Genomic DNA, 27,026 nt, shown 5'->3' on the forward strand with positions numbered 1-27,026 from the left:
CATTTTTTTTTTTCAATATTAAACTTGTAAATGTACAGCACACTATAAGGTCACAATTAGGAGGAAGTTGCAAACACAATCATTTACATTAAGACAAATTGTGTTATCAGTGTAAATGCAAGTCGTTACACACTGCACCAACCTCCTGATTATTGAATTAATCTTCTTGGTTCTTTCGGTAAAGTCACGTAGAAGGGAAATAATAAAATAATAAAAATAAAACATAATAAAATAATTCTCAAGACGTTTCGGCCACAACGCAAGCAGCCGTCCTCAGGTGAAGATCAGGTCTGTCGGAAAGACAGCGTCTGCTTGCGTTGTGGCCGAAACGTCGTGATAATTATTTAATTATGTTTTATTTGTATTATTTTATTATTTCCCTTCTACGTGACTTTACCGAAAGAACCAAGAAGATGAATCCCTGCAGTCACGAAAGCTTTACATTGATATTCAATTAATCTCATGTTACATAGGGGGCGCTGAATATTCTATTCAATTACCCTTACCTAAATAACTAATCCTTTATTTACATGCCAGCAAAAGGCTTTCCTTGGTTTGAGCAGGGCCAATCTTAACTTACACCAGTCATAGACCAGTTATTAAGGATGGAATGTATTCGTATCACTAATTATTTTGTTAAGGGACAAATAGTTAACTCCTGCAGATATGTGAGTTAATGTTCTATTCTCAACTTGATGAGAGCTTTGAACTTCAGACCATATATCATAGTCCTTCCAGTGCGGTATGGGACATTGGGCAACACAGCTTCTCCGCAGATTTCAATCATCAAAATTAAAATGACCCTCCCACTCAAAAGATAAATGCTAACCAATGGACATGCGACGTACGACCGCGGGGATCCTCATGTCATTTCCGGTAGATGCCTGCATTTGTGCTTGGCGTGGGTTTGAAAGAACACATTCCCAGGTCAATCGGGACCACCCCAACTTGGCCGACAAGCAATAGCGCACAAAAAAAAATGCGATTCGTAATTTTTTTAACGAGACTTTTGTTTTACCCTTGCAGAGTTGGGAGCTTGAGTGCCGTCTATTCTCAACTCAACGAGACCGTTAAACCACAAATGGTTAGAAAGATCAAGAACTTTGTGAAGCCAGGTGGAGAACTCTGCGAACACACACGAATTCTTTTTGCGAAGAGCGGTTGTGTTTTCTGACTGATTTGTTTAATAAATCAATCATTCATTTATTCAACAGCTGTCGCCAGTTCCAAGTGCACACCTGCCATAACGAGCAGCAATCTGCTCACTGATTATTTTGGGAAATTCAGAGACAATGCCACGGATGCTGATTTCAAGGAAGTCTTCCCTTCATATGCTGCGGTAAAAATTCCTAACTTCAGGCATTGTAGTTTCAAACAACGGATATGCTCAGCCTTTGTATAATCTACCATTGTTAACAGTTCGTTACATGTTTTAAAAATTTCGATTTAAAGCTTTCGTGACTGCAGGGTTTTGTTTTCTTGGTTCTTTTGGTAAAGTCACGTAGAAGGGAAATAATAAAATAATAAAAATAAAACATAATAAAATCCCTCCCTGTAGAGGAGGGTTTACCGAAAGAACCAAGAAAATGAATCCCTGCAGTCACGAAAGCTTCAAATCGAAATTTAACCGCCTCTACGGGGAGGGATTTTATTATGTTTTATTTTTATTATTTCCCTTCTACGTGACTTTACCGAAAGAACCAAGAAAATGTTTTTAAAATGTTGCTTATTGCACAAGTACAATTGTAGCTTATAATATGATTTTCAGCTGCACGGAAATGGTCAAATATGAAAAAAAAACAACTGAAAAGTGTGCAACGAAGCATGTGGAATTAAATCGAGAGACAGAGGAAAATTAAAGTAGAAAACATACGCAGATGAATGATATCACCCAAACTATTCTTAAAAGCAAGTGGGCTTAATTATGTGGAGGCCGCGTGGGGAGACTTAGATAGGGCATGTTGCAAGAAGAGATGATGGACGATGGTCTAGGAATAATAACTTTCATTTGCAGTTTAAAGTATTGCTTTACCTGTGCATGTGCTTTTCCTCTGATGTTGATAACTATGCAAAATGCTAATACTGTATTCATGATAGTCATATCCACACATTTCAATGCACCCTTTAAAATGATAACTGACTGGGTAGCCCACCAGTATGGTTAAATCACCCATTCCAAATCCCAGTTGGGACTGGACTTATCCATCCATTGTCATCTCTATAAGTTGAATTTATTCAGAACCAATTCTAGATTTGAAGCTTTCGTGACTGCAAGGATTCATATTCTTAGGTTTTTTCGGTAAAGTCACGTAGGTAAAAAAATAAAAAATAATAAAAGTAAAATTAAATTAAAATCACGACGTTCATTTACGTGATACAGCTGTCGTGGCTGTGACGGTTCCACCTGAAGACGGAAGCTTGTGTTGCCTCCGAAACGTCGTGATTTTTATTTTATTTTACTTTTATTAATTTACATTTTTTTACCTACGTGACTTTACCGAAAAAAACCTAAAAATATTATTCAGAACCACTTGATCTGAATTTAGAGATATTTTAGGTTTTGATTCACGCGATGCCCATTCTTATGTTGTTGTCCACCACCCAACGCCCGAGTCAGATCGCTAATCCGAAGGAGCTGGGAGACTACGCTGCGACGGACACCGTGCTGAACGACGCCCCCAGCCTGGCGGCAATCTTCCCCAAACTCACTGACCTCAACGCTCTCGGACAGTTTCTGGACGAGTTCAACCTTAAGGTGAATTATCTCCACCAGTCAAACATTCAGAAGGAATGTCTTGGTTAAATGAGCACTGAGGCAGCACGCATCACCTGCTTACAGCCCTCAGAAGTGGATTCCACATGCCCATGGCGGGCGTGAGTCTATACATAGGACAACCACAGCTGACTTACACATATTCTTTGGGTTTTTCGGTGAAGTCACGTGGATAGGTTCAAAGAAAATAACAAAAAACTACGACGATCACAACACATGTGATCGTCGTATTTTTTTGTTATTTTCTTTGAACCTATCTACGTGACTTTACCGAAAGACACAAAGAATATAGTACCTATTTTATTTACTCCAGATGAAATAGGATAATGGGCTGAGTCAACCCATCCACTTCGAACCTGGATTTGAACTCAGAACCTTCCAATTGTGAGCCGCTCACTCTTACACCGATCCACCTGGCCAGTGGCAGCTCGAGATTAGGATCTGGTAAGGCCGGGCTCCACTTGTGAATGAAAAAAACAAACAAACCCTGAATAAATTTCGATTTAAAGCTTTCGTGACTGCAGGGATTTATCTTCTTGGTTCTTTCGGTAAAGTCACGTAGAAGGCAAATAATAAAATCATACAAATAAAACATAATAAAATAATTATCACGATGTTTTGGCCACAACGCAAGCAGCCGTCCTCAGTTGTGGCCGAAACGTCGTGAGAATTATTTTATTATGTTTTATTTTTATTATTTTATTATTTCCCTTCTACGTGACTTTACCGAAAGAACCAAGAAGATGAAACCCTGAATAACCTTTCCTGTTCATTATAAATATTAGAAACTACACATACATCGCTCGGACCCTCTCCCCCTTTACCTCCCCCACTCCCCCATTCCCCTACCCCCCGAGGGGTTCGGTACCCCACCATTGTATGATGTCCAACGTTTCGCTTCGCGTAGTGGAAGCCTTGTTCGGTTCCTGAAGCCGATCATTTTGATCACAGGCGGCAGGAAAGACGGTGCCCAAGGCCTCTCAAGCCACCCTCATGCAAGGGGCCTGGAACAACATGAACAGGAGCTCCGCCGTGAAATCCTTCATCGATGCGGACGTGAAGACGTGGTTTGTGGACCGGCTGTCTCCACTCATCCTGCCGGGAATCACGGCCGCCAACGTGGCTGATCTTCCGCTCGCGATGAGCTGCGATAACTTTAATTTTCTGTGAGTAACTTAAAGAACATGAATATGCACGCTAACATATGTGGAACTGGTGTCTGATGCATGCTGCGTTTCTACGCTTTTGTTTGGCGTTGCTGTAAGATGTTTGCTGCTCCTGTTGCTCCTGCTGATGATGAAATAATATTGTTACTTGTGATTCTTGACCAAGTGATTGCCATTGATGATGATACTGCAGCTGCTGATGGTGGGCGAAGTGATCATCATTGGTGATGAAGAAGACGGTGATGATGATAATGCTGCTGCTGCCACTGCTAGTTATGTTGATGGTGTGGTTGCTGTTGATGCTGCTGCTGTTGCTGCTCATGATAACGGCAACACATCTTATTTTCAGTGTTGGAAAACTGGATGCTGGGTTGAGCAGTAACGATACCAAACAGGCGACTTACCAGTGGATAATACGTTATCTAACTAAAGGTATGGATTTTTGAACGTTAATAATTCTCACTCGATTGCACATTCACCAATGCATGATCTACACTACTACTTACTATAATTACTGGCAAATCTTCTACCACCACCAAAGACCACCCCATATAGAGTGTTGGGGAAGTGTAGCCAGCATCACACCTGGCCACGTTTCTCTCCAGTGCTGATATTGACACATCTGCAGTGGTGGCACGGTGGTTACATGTTCATGCATTAATATGATGTTTGCACATCTGCACCGAGTTCTCCTTTAAAGCTGAGTCGACTTATGGAAGGCCCAGGGCGAGTTCCGATATCACTCACAACTAAAATGATCCATGGCCGGGAATCGAATTCAGGTCATATAATAATGCACAAACCACCGTGCCACCACTCCACTGAAAGTTCAGACTTGGCGAAATTATTTATGCTGTTGACATTTTCCAATACATTCAATTGTAATACTAACTAAGCCATACTTAAGCCGTATTGCATTCACAGGATGGAGTTTTTTTTATATATTACATGAACTGCTTCGGGAGAGTAAAGAGGTCAACTTTAATTGAATGACATAAGCGTTGGAGGCAAGAGAAATCTCTGCATTGATGGACCCTAAAAAAGCGGCTAGATTTCGATTTAAAGCTTTCGTGACTGCAGGGATTCATCTTCTTGGTTCTTTCGGTAAAGTCACGTAGAAGGGAAGTAATAAAATAATAAAAATAAAACATAATAAAATTTCGATTTAAAGCTTTCGTGACTGCAGGGATTCATCTTCTTGGTTCTTTCGGTAAAGTCACGTAGAAGGGAAGTAATAAAATAATAAAAATAAAACATAATAAAATTTCGATTTAAAGCTTTCGTGACTGCAGGGATTCATCTTCTTGGTTCTTTCGGTAAAGTCACGTAGAAGGGAAGTAATACAATAATAAAAATAAAACATAATAAAATTTCGATTTAAAGCTTTCGTGACTGCAGGGATTCATCTTCTTGGTTCTTTCGGTAAAGTCACGTAGAAGGGAAATGATAAAATAATATAAATAAAACAATAAAATTTCGATTTAAAGCTTTCGTGACTGCAGGGATTCATCTTCTTGGTTCTTTCGGTAAAGTCACGTAGAAGGGAAATAATAAAATAATAAAAATAAAACATAACAAAATAATTCTCACGACGTTTCGGCCACAACGCAAGCAGCCGTCCTCAGGTGAAGAACAAGTCTGTCGGAAAGACAGCGTCTGAATGAAACACCACCAGGCTTGGAGCGTATATTTAAGCTGGGTTGGAGGGGGAAGAGCGCCTTGACAAAATAATTTACATATCAAGAGGAATTTAGCATATTTATGGGAAATGCAGATATGGGATTAGTCATTACTTGTGGAATGCGTAGGAGGTGGGCGGGGGGTTTCAAAGTCATAATATGCCCGTGCATTATGCAGGATTAGCAGCATCAAAGAGAGGGAGTAGAGGGAGTAGGATAGAGAGGGAAAGCGGCTTGAAAATAAACTCAACATTGTTGATGTTCGGTGCATGTGGAGGATGCAAACATTTTATCGGAAAGATAGATTGGGTAACTTTAAATTTGAGAAAGATTTAGTTGCACACTTTACATGTTTCTATATCTGAGGCTGCCAAACAGTTTGATGCTTTAGATTAATGGATCAGTGTGGCTCCCCTTGCCAAGTGCTCCACTGAATACGATGTCACGTGCTTAATTTCAGCCAAAACTGTCCCGCAATGTTGTTGCTTGAATTGCATTGGCAATCAAATAAAATAAAAGAGTTTGTATTTGCTTTTAAATATGTTTTGTTTGCTTGCATGTTCATGCATTAATATGACACGTATTGTTTTAATATGATTCTAGGAATACAGAATTATATAAATAGTTATGATTGTTATGGATCGGCGCTCCTTTTACTGTTATAGAAGCAAACACTTTACTCAGATAATCTCTACTCCAGGCCAGCCTGTCACCGGATAATATGGAGCGAGAAATGAAACCATGATTCCATCTCAAATGATACGTAACTTGTGATTCCACAGCCAAAACAGGAACGCAGCCACCATGCTTTGCAAATAAGAACAGCTGGATTGTTGACAACATGGGGCAGTCTTTCCTGCTCTCGAAGCTATCTGACTTAAACGGGTTTGTCCAAGACACCACACAGGTAACTTTCCACCATCAGTCAATGGATCTTTTTCACAACAATTGAAGGCTTCTCAGAGAACTTTACATGGATAAAGTGAAGTGAATGCCCAACACATAGCCTCGTGTAAATATAGAAAACATTTAGTTGAATATATAAACAAAGCGATGTACCCGAAGCAATATAATGTAATAATAATAACAATACAAATGTATATAGTATTGCAATTAAAACCACGTAAAAGCAGATACACAGCTCGCCTCATCTTGTTGCATAATATTACAGATATTTTAGTTTCACATCTAGTGTTGTCATTCATGCAAATTGCATCTCACAACTGCCGAGGAACAACAGCATAGCTGGAGGGTAGCAAGATGGTGAGCCGGCACGCACAGTTATCCAACTTCTGCAGTGCTCTATATATATGAATATGTTTTAGCCAATTGGTGAGCGTTTATACATGTGGGCGAAACAGGAGCACCTGGAGAAAACCCAGCACACGTGCGGAGGGGAACCGCGACATTCCGTACAGATCGCACACGTGACATGAGGAGATGCAATGGAATAGTGTTTGCCCATTTGCTAATTTACTGCTGGATGAGGAATTCCCCATGACCATACTTAACCTCATTAGTCAATGCAAGTCAGTTAGGGGGGGGGAAACCCAGGACTGGTCGAGATATAATTTACCACTGATGATAACTGTGGCCAGGAATCGAACTTGGCTTTGCCGTAGTATACTGCACTCAATAACTATGACACCGCACTATCTCTGCAGTAAATATAATAATAAAAACCCAGCAAAGTTTCAGTTGCGTACTGGCTTAATTGCATCACTGCTGGCATCGTGGCCTGCACTAAAGGGAGGTCGAGAGAGACCCTACAGAGGGTATTTAACCTACCCCATGCTGCTCAGGCGTCGTGGAAGAGGTGGGCATACCCACACATTAGGTGACCGCGTACGACCTGCCGTTCCACCAAAGATGTTGAACTTCTTTCACACCGTACGTAGCCAAGTGTGCTAATTGAAGGTGCTGGGTGGACGGAAGGCAGATACGGCAAATGCCCTCATTGTTTCAATCGTCGCAACCAGGAGATCAAATCGAACTCCTGTAGTCATCTGTGAATTGCAAGTCAGATGCGCTCACCGTCACACTTGGCGCCCATTCCTGCACACAGCAAACTAACATGGAATGGATTTTGCGCAGCGGAAAACGTTTGTTGTCGACGCCAGCACGCTGAAGCTGCTCGAGACACCGAACAACATGGACATGGAGTTGAGGCGCTACTTGGTGCAGATGATGAACGAGAGCAGTTTGCCACTTTCCAGGTGAGACACCTCACAACGTTTCCTCTGTATGTACGAATGTTGAATTTATATCGCAGCGTACATAGCCAACCGTGCGAATCGGAGGTGCTTTTGCCGCAAGGCTGTGTGTGGCAACTGTGGCGATGACTTAAGTCACACTTCCGTGTAAATACCTTCAGCGGTAAAGAAATGGATGATTTTTCGATTTAAAGCTTTCGTGACTGCAGGGATTCATCTTCTTGGTTCTTTCGGTAAAGTCACGTAGAAGGGAAGTAACAAAATAATAAAAATAAAACATGATAAAATAATTATCACGACGTTTCGGCCACAACGCAAGCAGCCGTCCTCAGGTGAAGAAACAGGTCTGTCGAGAAGACAGCGTCAGACTTGTTTCTTCACCTGAGGACGGCTGCTTGCGTTGTGGCCGAAACGTCGTGAGAATTATTTTATTATGTTTTATTTTTATTATTTCGTTACTTCCCTTCTACGTGACTTTACCGAAAGAACCAAGAAAATGGATGATTGTAGAATGTGCGTGTGAATTAAATGTTAAATAGTTTAGCCAAAGGCCAACAGTGTCAGTTCATGGCAAATCACCATGAGCGTTTATTTATAACCCATATTAAGGGTTTTTTGGGATTATTTGCTGACAATAATGTTCATCACAGATGCACTGCTTGTTATTGCATTGAATATGCATCTTCATGCACGCGTGCATGTGTGTGTGTGTGTGTCTGCCGGATCAGCGTGCCGAAGCCACTTCTGTGCACATACGTTGGAGAATATGGCAGCAGCCTCCCAGTTGCTTCGTTTGTAGGTTTGGAGAGTTATCTCAGCAACTGTTTGAATTCCATCACACTTCCCAGAGATAAAGAAAAGGTACTTTTCACCTGCATATAAGTGTAGTGCATACTACACAAGTATGACATTCAGTTAATTTGTTGCTACCATGGCTTTCCCTCGGCTGCCTCTTGGGATTGTTGTCGTCTTGATTTGAAGCTTTCGTAACCGCAGGAATGAATACTCTTTGGTTCTTTCGGTAAAGTCACGTAGATAGAAAAATAGCGAATGGATCACGACGTTTCGATAGCAACCCAAGCCATCATCTTCAGGTCAAACAATACAGCAGGCGGACTGCTGAGGCAGGAGGAAATGTAGCGAGCGAGCTACTACAACCAGAGGTTATATAGGTTTGTGGTGGGTACAACCCTCTCTGAGTTGCATTACATTTCTAAGTTTGTTATCTTTTTTTCTTTTTACTCTCAATCACCTTGTTCCCTCTGTCAAATTAATTAGTTGACGTCTACTAGCCTTACGTTTGCTAGCCTTACATTGACTTGCAAATTCCATCTCTAGCCCCGCCCACTTACCCTTGGGTTGTACTCACCACAAAAAGTCTGTGTATGTGGTCAGAAGATTCAATGAAACGTCTATAACCTCTGGGTGCAGGAGCTCTCTCGCTACATTTCCTCCTGCCACAGCAGTCCGCCTGCTGTAATGTTTCACCTGAAGACGATGGCTTGCGTTGCTATCGAAACGTCGTGATCCGTTGGCTATTTTGCTATCTACGTGGCTTTACCGAAAGAACCAAAGAGTATTGTTGTTGGCGTCATCGTTGTTGACGATGATGGACTCGCTGGACTGTGGTTGCATAGTCCCCTGGGCAGTGCTATGCAGTTACTGCCTCCTTTATCTCGCTTCTGCTCACATGCTTCCTGGCCCTGACCCCCTTCGTCACCACCCCTCCCCACAACGCGACCTTCATGTATTCCCTTTGTAAAGCATACTGATCTGCGAGTGCATTGAGATTGCATTTAGGGGGTCGTGGTGGCAAGATGTTAACGACCTCACCTGGTATACACGAGGTCGTGGGTTCGATCTGGATCCTCACGCGTGTATATTTGGAGTTTGCAGTTCTCCCTGTGGTCGCGTGGATTTTTCTCCGGGTCCTCCGGGTTTTCTCTCTACATTTAGAAACATGAGTTTAGAGTATTTGGCTGCTATAAATTTCCACTTGAAAAGCCACTTCGTTGAGCTATCAATTGTGGCCAGGTTTCTTCTGAAAAAGAGCTACATAGCTCAGTGGGCCTTACCTGGTAAAATAAAAATAGTTTAGATAAACTCAAATTGTCATTGTTGCTGCTTTATTTGTCTGTGAAACTAGCTATAATTTAAATGTTGATGAGAAAAATTGTATGTTTTTCAAAATCACTTATTCAAATTACATGGAATCACTGTTTTTTTAATCACAGCTTTTTTGGCATTGCATCAGTGCAATTAACATGTCGCGGTCATCAAATCGATTTAAAATTTAAAAGCTAAAGTAAAAAAAAGTAGGAACTACGTGTCATTGCAAAATGCATGCTAAAAATAAATATATGCACTTAATATGTTCACGGTATTTTTATTTGTTTCATGTACATGTACAGTAGAACCCTCTTAATGACCACCCCTATTAAGGACGAATCACTTAACGATCGGCCTCCATAGAGCCCAATGTGTTCGGTTACCGATCATTCCCCTGTTAACAACGGGCTGACGACGAGCACGCGACCGCCAATTTCGGCCAATCAGAGAGCTCCAAAGTGTCTGACCAGGCCACGACCAATCAGCGACGTCCATTCATGAGCGTTAGGGCATTGTTTCCATTTGATGCTATCGGAACCAATTACGCCTGTAACGTGTATTTCCTATACTCGCTTAACAACCAAATCACTTCACGACCGGTTTCGTTGAACCAATTACCGTCGTTAAGAGGGGTTATACTGTATAGCCCCGTTTTCAAGTCACTGATGGATGAGATTCTCCCTGACATTGCGTTGGTCATGGGGGTTATTTGACCATACTTCACTGCGCTAGTCAGTGTGAGTTGGTGAAGGTGCAGAACGTAGACAAGGGGAGCTTAGAGTATAGTACAACTATCTTGCATCACTGCCCTCTGTTGCCCACCACATAGTTTTACCGCAGCCTATAACAATCTGTTTGTGATGGTAGGCACCCATCCAAAGCGCTATCCAGGTTCAAACCAGCTTAGCTTCGAAATAGATTAAATTGGGTGAATATCGGACAATTTGATTTGAAGCATATTTTGCATATGGTGTGATATATTTGATTGCTTTTTGTATTTGTTGGTATTTATTTTCTTATGACCCAGGTCTCTCTTGAATAACATACTTTTATTTTTCGATTTAAAGCTTTCGTGACTGCAGGGATTCATCTTCTTGGTTCTTTCGGTAAAGTCACGTAGAATGGAAATAATACAATAATAAAAATAATACATAATAAAATAATTATTTTATTATGTTTTATTTGTATTGTTTTAAAATTTCCAAAATAATTATTTTATTATGTGTTATTTTTATTATTTTATTATTTCCATTCTACGTGACTTTACCGAAAGAACCAAGAATATGAACATACTTTTAGTTTCAAATGGGCTCTCGCGTGGTTTTAAATAATGGCCTCTATACTTCTGATGTCACGTTCTCCGCAGATTAATTTCAGCTGGAGCTTGTTGGGGCTGAGCTCTGGAAAATATGTATGCAGTGGGTGGAGGGGGGGAGTTGGGAAAATATTCCATGAGAAATGAAACCCTGACTCTTACCAACTGTTTTTTCTCAATCCTTTCAGGTTTCATTGAATCTTCTGACCAAATACACAGACTTGCAACCAGCCTCGATACAAAATCTGGGATCAGCAGTCGTTTACGCTCCTTTAAATGCCATCGACAAGAATCTGAGCAGCACCAACGCTCTGCTGGTGCTGGGCACTCTCAGCAACCAAACAGGATGGAACCCGGGACAGGCACAAAACATCGTGCGGAAACTGAAGGCTGCGAACTTCAACGTGAGTTGGAAATTTGTTGCGTGTGAGAATCCCGCCAGCACAACTCTCTCCGGTATGCTTTTTGTTCAAGGCAGTGAATGAGGTCGCTTTAGCTAGCGGGTGTCTTTGAGAGACAATGAAGTCGCCCTTTGGAATTTTAGGGGGTAAAAACTCACCAGTGGTTCCCAGTGGGTATCGGTTAGATGACAGACAGGATCTGTTAAGTTCGACCACCACTTCAACACTCGGGTTGCTACCAGAGGGACACAAAAAAAACTGAGACATTGCATGGGAAGCTGAATATGTAAAAAAAATGGACTACATTTTAATGCGTTGTCTTTAGAGTCGGGATGTGTGCTGCATCTGATACAAATCCGGGATTTTTTATTGTTCTTGGAAGACTGAAAGATTACTAAGTAGAGTTACTTCGAAAACAGGATGTCCTGGGAAAACCAGGACAGCAAATATGTTGCTGGCATGAAACAGGGCCAGATTGAAGCAAAATACCCATTGTTGATCAGGATAAAAATGTGGAAGGTAAAGGTGCAGGGCTGCAATTTCTTGCTCACGGAACTGCTGGCAGAAGAGCCTCCATTACAGGGGGTACTGAAGAGGCCCCTCTAGAGGGTGTTTAGGCCTACTCTTCCATGCTGACCAGACATCTGGGAATGGGTGGGGGGGTGGGGGGGAGTCCCCGCGCCACCTGCCGATCAACTGGAAGTTTACAGTACCCGTTTATACTGCTGGGTGGGCAGAGGCCGTGAGGATTTTAGAAACTTTCCAAAATGTCACAACTGCCACTCTGGGAGAGAGAGAGAGAATCGAACTGGCGAACTCAAGAACCCTGGTGCAGAGCGAAGCGTGGCGACGTGAAGCAGGGGCAGTGGGATCAGATGGAGTTATCTTTGGCGACAGGCCGGCCCGCACTACGTGACGAGCACCACTAATATCCGAGAGACGGTCTGACTTTGCCTTGTGCTTGTCTCCACGCGACGTGTGTCCCAAGCTGAACAATGCAGATGCCCTGACCAAGCTGGGGGGACTGGTGTCTGGAGTACCAAGCAGCACCTTCACCAATCTGGACTCGAATCAGCTCCTAGCCTTTGCGACAAAAAGCAACCCCGATAACGTTGCGACCATTCCTGATGGTGTCCAGTCGGTTATCGTCAACAAGGTGGGTCCAACTGTATTAAAGGTCAAGTCTCATGAAAAGATTATTGGGCCAAGTTCTCTTTTTCTTATTTAGTCCTCTGCCATATGGCAGGTCTTTGACTCTCTCAACCTCCTGTCCGACGTTTCGCTCCACGTGTTGAAGAAGCTCCCAGCACGTGGAGCCAAAGGTCAGTCATCATGCTGAACACCACGCGGTTACAGCCTGGTGACGCATTGGAGAGTTATTGTTTTTATATATTTTTTCATACCAACATTTATTATTATTTCTCTTTGCAGCTGTTGAACAAACCTATGACGCAACTGATTAATAGTCTTCCGCCATCGTTGCTGGCCCACATTCCCGCAGATAGACTGCAGGTTGTGAATAATTCGATGCCCAAGGACCTTGCGAAAGGGCAGTGGTCAGAAGGACAGGTAAGGATGAGCCATGCCTCTGTGAACCCAGACTCCTGCAGCACATCTTTGAGCCGAAATAATCCCACAATCTTTTGGCTGGTGAATCTGACCGTGCGGTGCTACCATTGTAATACAGTAAAGATAAAGAGAGGTCAAGGTGCAGACCTACAATATCTTGGCAACACTATCGCTGGCGGAAGGGCCTCGACTAGCGGAGCCTACAGAGAGCCAGCCAGCCCCACTAGAGGGTATTTTACGCCTGCCAGATGTACGGAAAAAGGTGGGAATGTCCACTCTTTACCCCACTACACGTAACGCGACCTGCCGATTGTGTTCCTATTTACGCTGCTGGATGGACAAGTGTCGATGGGGATTTAAGAAGCTTGCATTGTTGTTTCGACTGCCACGCTTGGAGAATGAACTGGCGACCCCTGGACTGCAAGTCGCGTTTGCTCACCATTTCACCATGGCAGGATTGTATTTATTTATTTGGCTAAGTATCATGCAAGGTGCAACTTGCAGGCACCAATGTTGAGAGCATTTAACGCCGTCTCATATCTCACTCAGTCAATGAATCATCAAACAAAGAATAATCCAATCAATTTAAACAATCCACTTGGGGGAATAAAAGCCCTGACTTGCACGGTGGCCTCAGATTCCGCTAGACATCGCTGTTACCTGTAGTTTGCTTTTGAAGTGTGTGTTTTTTGCAGCTGTGTTTGTAAACACAATTGCTCTTATTCAAAATGACACATGTATACCCTCATTATCTCTGCAGGCTCTGGTTTTGGTCGGCAACATGGTGAAGACTCAGCCCGCAAACTGGACCGAAATAATTCGGCAAGTACATTATTGAATGTTTTTTTTTCTTTGCACGAGGCCATTGGTATGATAGTTTTAAGTTGTCAATCGCGCAACTCATGTGTGCCTTCCACATTTAAAAATACAAGAACAGTTGTAAATAGCGGTCTGGCAGCGAGAGGAATAATGAAAAATCCGAGATGATATGATTGCAGCTTCATACATTTTCATGGGACGAGCCACGTCATGTCAGAGGTACAGAGATGAAGATGTCACAAAGCATCCGTACATGTGACAACTGATGTGTACCTCTTGCATTCATGTCTCTCATCTCTCTCTTATTTATGTTCCATCTCACAAAAGTGCGTCTGCGGTCTTCATCTCTCAACCCTTATTCTTGGTTCTTTCAGTAAAGTCACGTAGAAGGGAAATAATACAATTATAATAATATAACATAATAAGATAAAATTCTCACGACGTTTCGGCCACAACGCAAGCAGCCGTCCTCAGGTGAAGACTATACAACCCTTGTTTATGTGACTTTCAAATCACTAAAACTTGTAACTCTTGCCAACAACTCTCCCATCCCTATCATCTCAAAAAAATCTGTACCTCTTTTTGTCTCCGATGGCCACATCTCCTGGCGAGCCGCAGCCCAGCAGGCCACTACATCTTACTCTCGGATCATCACTTAGCGAACTCTGGCAGAGTGTATCTAAGCCTTCATTCAGCAGCTCCCATTCCTTTCTGGGGTGTGGGGGGTAAACCACGCCGGTGACTTTACTAACAGAGGGCTTCATTAGCCTGCAGGAGGGTACTATGTGGTACAATTGTATATTTGTTTCTTTATGTCACGATGGTGGTGATTAAGGGATGTCTAATTTAGAGGGTTAAGCAAAGTAAGTGGACTCGAAGAGCGAACGTGGCCAGAGAGTATGACAGCCAGTTGTCGAGACTAACTGGGTTTTGAAGCCAGAGGGGACACACCCGTTATGATATCCACATCAGTGTGTTCGATATGTCCCAGCAACTCGTGTACACCAATAAGAGCCATGAGTGTGGCTAAGCGACGGCGCATAGGGATCACTATTGATCCATATCAGTATTATTGATTGGGGGGTGGGGAAGGGGGCGTGTTGGGGGCTCCGTACCGGAAAGTTTGAGAACTACAATCTGAACCCCACAAGGTGTTGCGTGAGGTGGCATGTGTGAGGTGGCATGTGTAAGGTGGTGTGTGAGGTGACGCCAGGTGGCATGTGAGGTGGTGTGTGAGGTGGCATGTGACGACAATGCTCTGCATTTTACATTCCAGAACCGCCCCGAACCTGCTGCCTGGATTTCAGTGCAGTGACCTCACGGGTGAAGAAACTGCGAAATCCTTCGTGACCCTAATTTCTGCAAACGGCGGCTCGCTCTCTCCAACTCAGGTGGCGTCTAAAGATATGATGATCCCACAGCAGTTTGACATTCGTCACCGTTCTTCTGTCAATGGCAACGCAAATGAAATATTTGTGCGGCTGCTACTTGGGATTAATGATAATAATAATACTTATATTTTTCTAGCGACGTTGATGATAATTGCATCCCATAACGCTGTACATTAATTATATATTATATGACGAAAACCTATGTACAGCAAATGAAAACCCTACAGCCTAGCAAAATAAAAAATGAATGAACAAATAAAGAAATGGCACCAAAACAAAAGGCACAAACAACAATAAAGTTATCGCAAAAAAGAAATGTCCATTACACTACAAATAGTTTTCTTTTTTAACGATAAAATTAACAAACAAAAACAAAACGCGTGTTGCAGCTGCCACACGAGCTTTTAGCTTTACTGCAAATTCATATTTTATTGTAATATTGCAAATCCTCATTATGGGTTTACTCAGTCTATAATCTCATTGGGGTGGATAATGTGGGAAATAAGCATACGGACTTAAAAACCAGGTGGACTTAAATCAAGTGGAAGCCCACTGAGGTGGCAATGTCGGCTTTTCATCGCAAACTTAGGACCACCAGAGGCCCAGTGATACATTTGAGCATGAAAATATTGAATGATGGTTATTCTGCCTCTGTTCTCTCAAATCATCTCGCTGGAAATGTTGACTTTTGAGCAGGCGGTCTAAAACAATGCTGTGTCCAGGATACACAAAATGTGTTGGTGTTACATGGCATGAAACGCATGATGAGAGGCCTGATCCTGTGTTCACAATCACGTCGCTTTTGTGTGATTCATTAATATTACTCTTCATTGGTTCAAGCCCGCACGCACTTTTTTGCCCAATGGATTTTTCCTCATTTACAGAAAGTTCTATAATTGTGTTTTTTTCTGGTGCCTCTCATAAATGATTGTGATTGCTGTGGTTTGTTCACAATGCAGGCGAGCTGTTTGGCAAGTGGCCTCTCATCCGTGGATCTGGATCAAGATGTCCCCAGTTCAGTGCTCATATATGTGGAGTAAGTACCGAGTGGCTCAGCGGTAGAGCAAGCAGCCCACAATAGGAAGGTTGTTGAAAAATAGGACTTATATAATGCATTTATTTATTAATATTTAGTGACCTGCTTGCCTTTTACTAGAAATCTGTAAAAAAAGAGCTTCACAGCTCATCGGATTCCTGAAGTCTAAAAACAGATTCTGATGCCTACAGGGTTGATAAATAGCTAAAACTATCTTTATTAAACAATTAGGATATGTCCACTTTTTATCGAGAGCATCTTGATGTACGGTAACATTTAGACAGTGCACAAACCGCCGTGCTAAATTGTGCCATCTCGCACATATCGATATTATTCTTGTAAAAAAAACCTGCACCATTCGAAAAAGTATTTTTTTATAGAAACTCTTGTCGTTTTCACTATCCACGAAGGACACTGCTGCTGTATTTTTGTCTCCTTGATTTGCAGCGCCAAAAAGTTTACCATTGAGCAACCGGCGTGCATCCCATTGTTCACGAGCCTGGGCAAGGCCGACATCAACAAGCTGCCCAAAGACAAGTCGAGGACCAGTCTGCTGACCAGGGCCCTGTCGTGCCTGGTAGGTGGCCGTGCGTCGTGTCGTGGCGTTTTACGAGTGTGCGGCAAAGGTGCAGCCCTGAAATTGCATGCTCACGCTAATTCTGGCAGATAGGCCTCCACGGAAGGGGCCCATAGAGAGCCCCTCTCAGAGTATATTTGGCCTATTCTTGGTTCTTTCGGTAAAGTCACGTAGAAGGAAAATAATAAAATAATGAAAGTAAAACATAATAATTTTTTTTTTTTATGTTGAATTTTTATTTTTTATTATTTTATTATTTTCCTTCTACGTGACTTTACCGAAAGAACCAAGAAGATGAATCCCTGCAGTCACGAAAGCTTTAAATCGATATTTATATTTGGCCGATTCTTACACACTGGCCAGGCGCCATGGGGAAAGGTGCCGAAAGGTTGACTTTTGTGTTCCCATTTGCTGTATATATATCACAAATTTAAATCTAATGATGGCTTTTATATCCTGTCGTTCATGTTAATTGCATCTCACAATCACTAAGGAAGCACAGACAAGCTGGAAGGCTGCTAGGTGATGAGCCGGCGCCAACAGTTGCTCTGCAGTTCTCGATATGTTAAGATGAACTCTTTGGTTCTTTCGGTAAAGTCACGTAGGTATAAAACTAAATAAATTAAATTTCGACGTTTCGATAGTAACACAAGCAGTCATCATCAGGTGGGAAAACCACAGCAAGAATGTTTTTGCTGAAGTGGGAGAGAGATACCGTGGTAAGAGGTTATATAGGTAAGAGAGGGGGAGGGGGGGCAAGGGAAGGGGGGGGGCGTTGCGTGGATGCGAGGAGAGGGAGACACGGGGCTAGGACGGGGGGAAGTGGGGGGGGCTGGAAGTGGGAGGCTGAGAGAGCTGGGGATGCGTGGGGGGGGAACTACAACAAAGAAGCTGCAGTAGCAATAAAGCAACAACACCAATGCAGCAGCAATGCCAAACGCTGTGGTTTTCCCACCTGATGATGATTGCTTGTGTTGCGATCGACACGTCGTGATTTAATTTATTTTGTTTTATACCTAGATGACTTTACCGAAAGAACCAAAGAGTATGGATCCCTGCAGTCACGAAAACTTCAAATCTAGTTTGAATGTTAAGATGTGTTTAGATATTTATACGTGTTTGAACGTGTGGGAGGAAACTGGAGCACCCAGAGAAAACCCACTCATGCGAGGGGGAAACGCAATATCCCATACACAAGGGACAGATGATATGAGTCGACACCTTGCTCTACTGCATTCTGCTGACAAACCAGGGGTATTGCACTTCGGTGCCCACGGGGAGGGAGGCAGATTCGACACACCTAGTCAGCCACATAAATACACCACCAGTTCATATATAATGTATACTAGATGTCACAGTTGCAAATGCTGTGCAAATGTGTTTTCATTTAAAATTAGGTGCACTTTAAGCCACATGAAGTGTCGAAGGCTCGTTGACAGGTCACGTACAGACCCCAGTGCGTGGGTTTACTAAGATGACTCGCAGATGCACCACCTGTGCTCCCCACTGTGCTTGCTGGAAAGAAGTCATGGGACAGACCTAGGTGTTATGGGTTAACTAAGATGACTGGTATGTATGTTGAACTTATTTCGCACTGTACGTAATCAACCGTGCTAATCGGAGGTGCGGTAAATGCACCACCTGTGCTCCCTGATCTGCCGTATATATGCACACATTATTCCGTGTTTAAGGTTGCACCGTGCTCTCTCTCTCTCTCCTCCTTTTCACAGAATAAACCGACAGGGTTGAGTCTGACGGCGAGTGATGTCGCAGTCCTGGGGAATCTGTCGTGCGAGCTGAGCGGTGAACAGATCCAGAGCGCCGACATCGGCATCCTGGACAATCTCAAGCAGTGCAAGGTCTACACGGCTGCGCAAGCCACCAGCATCGAGGCTAAGCTCATCTCAAAATATGGGTGTGTATCATCTACAGTTGTGGTGTGCAGTAATGTCATTTTTAGCACACTGGACTTGCAATGCAGAGGTTGCTGGTTTGATTCGATTGTCCTGGTAGAGCAGTTGATACAATTGACAAATTTTTTAAATCCTCCAAGTCTGCCCAAACGGTAGCATAAATGGGTATACCGCAGTTAAATGGAATGCCATGTGATTTAAGACATCTTGGGCCCAAAAGAACCCTGTGGATGGGGCTATCTCGGACTCCTTCCAGTGTAGGCCCCTTTGTCAGCAGTAGTGTTAGCCAGCAAATGCAGAACTGGACTTTTAGATTTTACTCGCGACAGCATTCATTCAGTTGTCTCGTAAGCAGCCCACCCGCTGGATGATTGAGAAATATGTCCCCCATCCATGCATTCATTCGGTTTATCAGCCAATGTACGCAGTCAATGCGCGTCCATGCATCGTGCAACCAATCATCCAACTGAATGTCGGTCAATGAGTTATTTACTCTGCATATCCTCTAATTGTGCACCAACCTGCATTGACAAGAATGGTGGAGTATGGTCACACAACTGACATGACCAACGTGGCATGGTAGGCCTTCTTCCAGCAATGGATTGACAATGGGGTGAAAAGGAAATACTAAATAAAAATAAATATTGATAATGATAATGGTGAATGAGTTCGAATATATATTCCACAGAAACATATAATTAGATGTTTACATCTTCTTGGTTCTTTCGATAAAGTCACGTAGAAGGGAAGTAATAAAATAATAAAAATAAAACACAATAAAATAATTCTCACGACGTTTCGGCCACAACGCAAGCAGCCATCCTCAGGTGAAAACCAGGTCCGTCGAGGCGACAGAGTCTGAATGAAACAGCACACGAGCTTGGAGCAGTTTCATTCAGACTCTGTCGCCTCGACGGACGTGGTTTTCACCTGAGGACGGCTGCTTGCATTGTGGCCGAAACGTCGTGAGAATTATTTTATTGTGTTTTATTTTTATTATTTTATTACTTCCCTTCTACGTGACTTTACCGAAAGAACCAAGAAGATGAATCCCTGCAGTCACGAAAGCTTTAAATCGAAATAGATGTTTACAATATAGCTTTTTTTTTTGTTGAACAAGGCCCATAGTTGAGATGGAGTGCTTTTGCCAATAACATCTGGCACCCCAGCAGCGTTTGTATATCAACCATAGTTCTGCTGATGAGACCCAGAAGGCTGAAACTGTTGCCGGGGTTTTTCTTTGCTTAAACAAATGCCACTGAATAATATCGGTCTGGAAAGCCGATGGGCCGATGAAGAATTTTTTTTATTTAAATGTCGAGACGCAATATACGAATGTTTGCGCCGTCTTTCTCTTCACAGTGCATCATCCACGTGGACGTATCAGAACCTCCGGGACATGGGCGACATGGTCACCACTCTCTCCAGCAACACGCTCACTGGCATAACATCAGTAAGCATGGACCAAGAAATATACCCGTGTCTCTTTGTTCTGAGTTTCAGGTTTAAAAATTTCAGTTGTTTCAAATTGTATGGGCAGCTCATATTTTTGGATCATTTACGTTGCTCGATTATATAACTTACCGAACTGCTCACTAAAAAGCAAAGTCACCCTGTGCCAGGTACGTGTGGAAGAATGTTCAGCCTCTTTTGCATTGTGTGTAGCCAACCTTGCTAATTTGAGGTGGGGGGGGGCAAACAAAAAGCAAAAAGCAAATCTAAAGAAGTTAGTTTTTAATCTAGATTTTAAAAAGGGCATAGCTCCATCATCATCATGAGGCCTCCTTTGCCAGTACCAAAATATAATAATACGGTTTTTCCCCTTTTTTCTGGCGACAAAACTGAAACCTTTTGCAAGGAATCATGTTTACATTAACCACAGTACTTGCAGTCTGAATGCAAACAAAAAACACACTGATAATTTATGCATTGTCCTTGAAAATGATTGGTCCACACCAGAGACAGCTTTCCTTAGAGCCTACTCTCCAGTGGCTTCCTAATATCGGTAGGAAGAGCCTTCCAGATGGCCGCAGAAGCGCATCTGAAAGCGAGTGATGCAATGACCGTCTTTGTTCGATGGTTAGCCAAAGTCGCTGTTGTAAATTGGAATCAGTTCCCTGGTGTGTACCGTTTTCGGTACTCATCACGGAAAGGGTATCCTATTCATCTGCCATGAAGGGGTATCAAAGAAGATTTTTTATTTGCCGCAAAGTATTCTTCACCTCCTATAAATTGTGATTGCTCTTCTTGGTTCTTTCGGTAAAGTCACGTAGAATGGAAATAATAAAGTAATAAAAAGTAAACATAATAAAATAATTATATTATGTTTGATTTTTATTATTCTATTATTTTATTATGTTTTATTTTTATAATTTTATTATTTCCATTCTACATGACTTTACCGAAAGAACCAAGAAGATGGAATCCCTGCACTCACAAAAGCTTTAAATCGAAATTTAATTGTGATTGCTGTTAAATGTTCGGCCAAATCCACTGCCGCAGGAACCTTCGCTTCAATTCCTGGAGATGCCGGTGGTACATTGTGGTGAAAGCTTGACAGATGAAATGCTCAACACACAGCTCAACCCAGAAAACTACATTTGTTTTATCATGTGTGGTTGTGAGAAGCTACGTGCTAAAGTTTGAACTGCGTTGAAATACTGTGGTCACATCTGTGGTAGAATTTTTAATCCTAAGTGACTTAACTTTTTAGAAACGAACATAAAGTATTTGCCTGCTATACATTTCAACGTGATAAACCACTCGAACAAAGATGGTCACTGCTCTCTTTCAGATGTGCTTCTGTGGCCATCTGGAAGGCTCTTCCTACCTATATTAAATGCGTTAATTGTTACATGCTTAATTAGCAGATTCAACTGCTGCCCAGGATTTGAACTCGTGTACTTTCAATTTTAAGCTCTAACCCCCCCTCCCCCCCGACCTCCCAAACTCCCCGTGCCCCTCTAGACCACGGCGCTGGGAGCTCTTATTGAATACGTGACCGCACAGACACAGGTGATGGACGTGACGCCAGAGCGACTCCGCTTCTCTCCCGACCTGACAAATATCCAAGTGAGGTTGAAATCGCAGTCCGGCACCAGCGGCAGACGGAAGAAGCGCGCCAGTAAGTCGTCCAGCTTTGTGTGTGTGTTGCGTCACACCAGCGAAAATGAGGTCAAACGCGTAAAGCAGGTCGGGAGTCGGGAGTTCAAAAGTCAACATGCTGAAGTGGGGCTACTCTAACGACACTGGCACATGCGGTTGTGGTCAAACATGGACCATGGGACATCTGTGGGTCTGTTTGCCTCCTGGAGAATGCGTGTACATAAAGGACCTCGCTGGAGCTTCAGACCAGGCCCAATGCTGGATAAACATTTGACTGTGGTGGCAGGACACAACAAGAAGAAGGGCAAAACTACCACGTGTCCCGGCTAGTGCGTGAATCGAGCCCTTTGTCTTCTTTAAGTTCAATTATGAATCTCGTATAAATTAATCTGACAATTTTAAGTACCCACGCTTACAGCACCCAAACTTGAAGCGTAATCTTTTACAAAGGGAGGCAGACAATATTCAGATGGACTAGGCACAGTCAGTGTGAAACAAACTTTGAACAAATGTTAAAATCTAAACAGAATGAGTAAGGGTAGGATCTGGTTTTGTCTCTTTGTGATTTCTTCTCTAACTCTCACCTCCTATGTACATAAGAAAAGGCTGCCATGGCCATGATTTAATTGTACCAATGTCTGTGCGTTTGCCCAGTGCCCTTCAACTAATGCAGACGGCTTCACACATTGAGTGAAGCTTGCAAATTAAATTAACCATATCACAGCAGATCATTCGCTGTCTGTTAGAGCAGTAATCACGGCGTGTACTTACAATGTGTCATTACCCCCACTGCAATGTCTGGGCTTGATGCCATTGAACTGGTGTTAAATATAGTAAAGTCACGTAGAATGGAAATAATAAAATAATAAAAATAAAACATAATGAAATATCTTCTTGGTTCTTTCGGTAAAGTCACGTAGAAGGGAAGTAATAAAATAATAAAAATAAAACATAATTTATTATGTTTACCGAAAGAACCAAGAAGATGAATCCCTGCAGTCACGAAAGCTTTAAATCGAAACATAATGAAATAATTCTCACGACGTTTCGGCCACAACGCAAGCAGCCGTCCTCAGGTGAAGAACAGGTCTGTCAGAAAGACAGCGTCTGAATGAACACCACCATGCTTGGCAGTGTATATTTAAGCTGGGTTGGAGGGGGAAGAGCGCCTTGACAAAGGCATTTGCATATCAAGAGGAATTTAGCATATTTATGGGAAATGAAGGTATGTGATTAGTACTACTTATGCCCGTGCATTATGCAGGATTAGCAGCATCAAAGGGAGGGGATATGGGAAATGCAGGTATGTGATTAGTACTACCAAGAAGATGAATCCCTGCAGTCACGAAAGCTTTAAATCGAAATTTAAATATAGTACATTGAGAATTAAGGGGGTGGGGGTAGGGGAGTTTGGGGGGGGGGTGCTGGTTAGCCCCTACAGCCCTCGGGACACTCAAGTGCTGACACTACTGAACCCATTCCGCAGCTTGTTCCGGTGCCCAGCTGACCCGGCAGGACATCCTCACACGAGGCCAGGCGCTGGCACAGATGAGCGCAGCAGACTTGGGTGGCTGTATCTCGGACGCCGTGTTTATCGAGAGCGTGGATGACCTCGGCAAGCTCAGTTTCTCCTCCGATCAGCTGACTGTATTCAAGGCGAAGATCAAGTCGGTAAGGAGATGGAGGATCCCAAATTCCAAATGCCAGACTCCTTGCCTCTATTCGTTTCACTCAACTCCCTTCAACACATTCCCCCATCTCTCCCTTCTAATCTCACTCATTCCCATCCCTGTGATCTCTTTTCTAGCAACTAGGGCGTTCAATCTTTGCTCAGTGAGATGTTGTTTGTTCTTCTCTTTGGCCCTCAATGTTTGCAGTTGGTTTGAAGTGGAATGTAGTCAGACAAGATCAGATATGAAGAGGCAGTGCATTGCAAATTATTTTTGACAAGCTGACAATTGCCTTACTTAAACTTGTACCACATCATAGATGGTCTTTGTTTGTAACTAGATAAGAGTCCAATGATTGTATAAGAAGATAGCTGTTGTTATTAAGATCACAATGAGACCAAAGAACAATATATTTTTCAAGGGAAACTTGGTTGTTAATAGATTCATTAAAAAAACAGGTAATCCTAGTGTGCAAGCAAAACAATGCAAACATGGGCTTGTGAAGTTTTACAAAGAGTAGCGTCCCGGTTTGGTTGAGAGAGTACTGGTGATTTTAAAATGACTGTCCCAGTGACCCGAAGATTTTGTTAAACTTTGGATGTTTTTTTCCGCTTAAAATAAAATACATGGCTTTATGTTCGACTCCTAATATGGGCAAAGGTGGCGGTTGATATGCGAGTGGTTGGGACCGAAAAGTAACAGGTGGAGCCAACATAAACAAAACTAAAACAAAACGTTTTATTTTACCAGATAAGGCCCACTGAGCTATATATATAGCTCGTTTTCAGAAGCGACCTGGCCACAAATGATAGCTCACTGAAGTGGCAATTTATAGTAGCAAATTACTCAAAAACGCATGTTTCCAAATGTGGAGGGAAAAACCTGAGGACCCGGAGAAAAATCCACGTGACCACGGGGAGAACATGCAAACTCCAAATACGTGTACAGGCATCAGGGTCGGGATCGAAGCCACGACCTCCTGCATACCAGGCGAGGTAGTTAACATCTCGCCACCACAGTTCCCCATTAGAAAGAGGTGCCTTGCTGTGTGGGCTGGGATAGTAGCATAATGGGCGTGGCCATGTAAAACGGGGCGGGGCTAGAAAGGGTGCAGAAGTACGATTTATTATTATTATTATTATTAAAAACGGTACAATTAACTTAAATGAACCGGTATTTCTTCTAGTGATTTTATTACGCTTTAAATCATTTACGTTCAGAATTTGCAAATAATGGCCCTGGCAGCACATCAATGCCTGTGTTCGAAGGAACTGATGCTGAAATGAGAGGCATAATATAAAGCAATACCAAATATACTACTACATTTAGACAGTGACATACAATTGGATATGATTTTATTAAGTCCTTCCCAACGTGTCATCATCGTACATGTTTACACTTTTCTGGGGTGGTGGGGGGAACATTGTCCCACCTTGCCTGTGAGCCAAATCACCCTGAATGCGGCCAATCCCGTCAGAATTCTGAAAGCGGATTCGTGTTCAGCCTGGATAGCGCTTGGAAGCACGGCGACTACCATGATAAACACCAGTGCCGGATTAAGCTAGTGCGGGGCCTGTAGCATATGTTATAAAGGGGCCATAAATAATAATAAAAACACGTAAATATTAAAACACAAATGTTTTACTTGCATAGTGAATTGTATTCATACTCTTAGTTCTTTCGGTAAAGTCACGTGGGTAAAAAATGCAAATCTGGCTGTGACGGTCCCACCTGATGACGGAGACTTGTGTTGCCTCCGAAACGTCGTGATTTTATTATTTTATTTTTATTTATTTTTATTTCATTTTTTACCTACGTGACTTTACCGAAAGAACTAAGAGTATGAATCCTTGCAGCCACGAAAGCTTCAAATCTAGAATGAATTGTATTTTTTCATTTTCTATACAGTCAAATAATACGGCAAATCGCAAACCTTAAACACCCAGTCGTTCATAAAATTTGAAGGCGGTATAGTACTATAGTAAGAGCGAGTGCAGAATCACTGAACCGGAATTGATAGCTTGAAAGTATTAAGCGCGGGGCCCTTGAAAATGCGTGTCCCGTATCATAAGTAGCTACTTTTGCTACGAGGATAATCCGGCACTGGTTATCACCCAATGCACAATACAGGTTATCATTGGCTGTTGCTGCTGCCCCTGCATGACTACATTGTGTGCAGCAGAGAGCAGTGCAGCAACAAGAACAATGTGCTTGTGTAGTGTTATCATTTGCAGGCACACTGTTCGGAGGCAACGACTTGTATTCACACAGAGCTACACCATTACACACGGGACGATATCACCTAGCTCACTTCGGACGGGGCTAGTTACACCTATCCTCTCCGCGCAGGGTAACGATATCTCTGGTCAGAACAGCCCTCGTTCTGTTAAGGGGCCGTCCATAAATGACGTCACGCGCCTAGGGGGGGGTCAGACATTTGTGACGATAGACAACACTTCTAGATTTGAAGCTTTCGTGACTGCAAGGATTCATATTCTTAGGTTTTTTCGGTAAAGTCACGTAGGTAAAAAATTAAATAAAAATTAATAAAAGTAAAATAAAAATTCACGACGTTTCGGAGGCAACACAAGCTTCCGTCTTCAGGTGGAACCGTCACAGCACGATTGCTGTATCAAGTAAAGATACTAAGTAAAGATACTTGATATAGCAATCGTGCTGTGACGGTTCCACCTGAAGACGGAAGCTTGTGTTGCCTCCGAAACGTCGTGAATTTTTATTTTACTTTTATTAATTAAACTTTATTTTTTACCTACGTGACTTTACCGAAAAAACCTAAGAGATAGACAACACGTTTTACTTAATTAAATCGACTTTTTAATAAATGTTTTCTCCTACAACATCAGAGTGCAGCGCCACATTAAATACGCACTACAATGACAATAGTTTAAAGCGATTTGAAGAATGTTTTATTTTCAAAATGGAAATATGGTTTGGGGGGGGGGGGGCAGAGCTTTGTGACATCATATTTGAGGGGGGGTCTTGTCCAAAATCGCGTGACGTCATTTATGGATGGCCCCTAACCCGACTTGTCCTCACGTGCCCCTATACCTCACCCCTGCCCGTCACGTGCATGGTACTGTACCCTGCTAGTTATCTCCACAACACACACAGCGCAAAGCGCCGTAGTGATCCGTATAACGTCACTACACATGCACAAATTTGCATACATAATGTTCGTTGATTACCATATGAATAACCCAATCGGTAATGCTTACCCATTGTAATTTATGTGCATTCATTAACCCCCCCCCCCCACTTCGCACAAGATG

At 42.6% G+C, this 27,026-nt stretch overlaps 1 protein-coding gene across 1 annotated transcript in view; it reads left to right on the forward strand.

Annotated features, from left to right (window-relative positions):
* Window positions 1-27,026, forward strand: part of LOC144721564 (uncharacterized) — a 65,584-nt gene that overhangs the window by 29,934 nt on the left and 8,624 nt on the right. The window contains exons 20-38 of the mRNA XM_078599282.1: window positions 1,027-1,115; window positions 1,215-1,339; window positions 2,618-2,755; window positions 3,725-3,939; window positions 4,289-4,371; window positions 6,401-6,525; window positions 7,713-7,834; window positions 8,560-8,692; window positions 11,444-11,659; window positions 12,645-12,812; window positions 13,088-13,225; window positions 13,986-14,047; window positions 15,321-15,435; window positions 16,395-16,471; window positions 16,919-17,048; window positions 18,779-18,963; window positions 20,324-20,414; window positions 21,929-22,085; window positions 23,553-23,737. Of these exons, the coding sequence (XP_078455408.1) occupies window positions 1,027-1,115; window positions 1,215-1,339; window positions 2,618-2,755; window positions 3,725-3,939; window positions 4,289-4,371; window positions 6,401-6,525; window positions 7,713-7,834; window positions 8,560-8,692; window positions 11,444-11,659; window positions 12,645-12,812; window positions 13,088-13,225; window positions 13,986-14,047; window positions 15,321-15,435; window positions 16,395-16,471; window positions 16,919-17,048; window positions 18,779-18,963; window positions 20,324-20,414; window positions 21,929-22,085; window positions 23,553-23,737 (2,554 nt within the window). The remainder of the gene's footprint in view (window positions 1-1,026; window positions 1,116-1,214; window positions 1,340-2,617; window positions 2,756-3,724; window positions 3,940-4,288; window positions 4,372-6,400; window positions 6,526-7,712; window positions 7,835-8,559; window positions 8,693-11,443; window positions 11,660-12,644; window positions 12,813-13,087; window positions 13,226-13,985; window positions 14,048-15,320; window positions 15,436-16,394; window positions 16,472-16,918; window positions 17,049-18,778; window positions 18,964-20,323; window positions 20,415-21,928; window positions 22,086-23,552; window positions 23,738-27,026) is intronic.

Source organism: Lampetra planeri, chromosome 1 (assembly GCF_965212315.1).
Source record: "Lampetra planeri chromosome 1, kcLamPlan1.2.h2, whole genome shotgun sequence".
Classification (NCBI taxonomy): domain Eukaryota; kingdom Metazoa; phylum Chordata; class Hyperoartia; order Petromyzontiformes; family Petromyzontidae; genus Lampetra; species Lampetra planeri.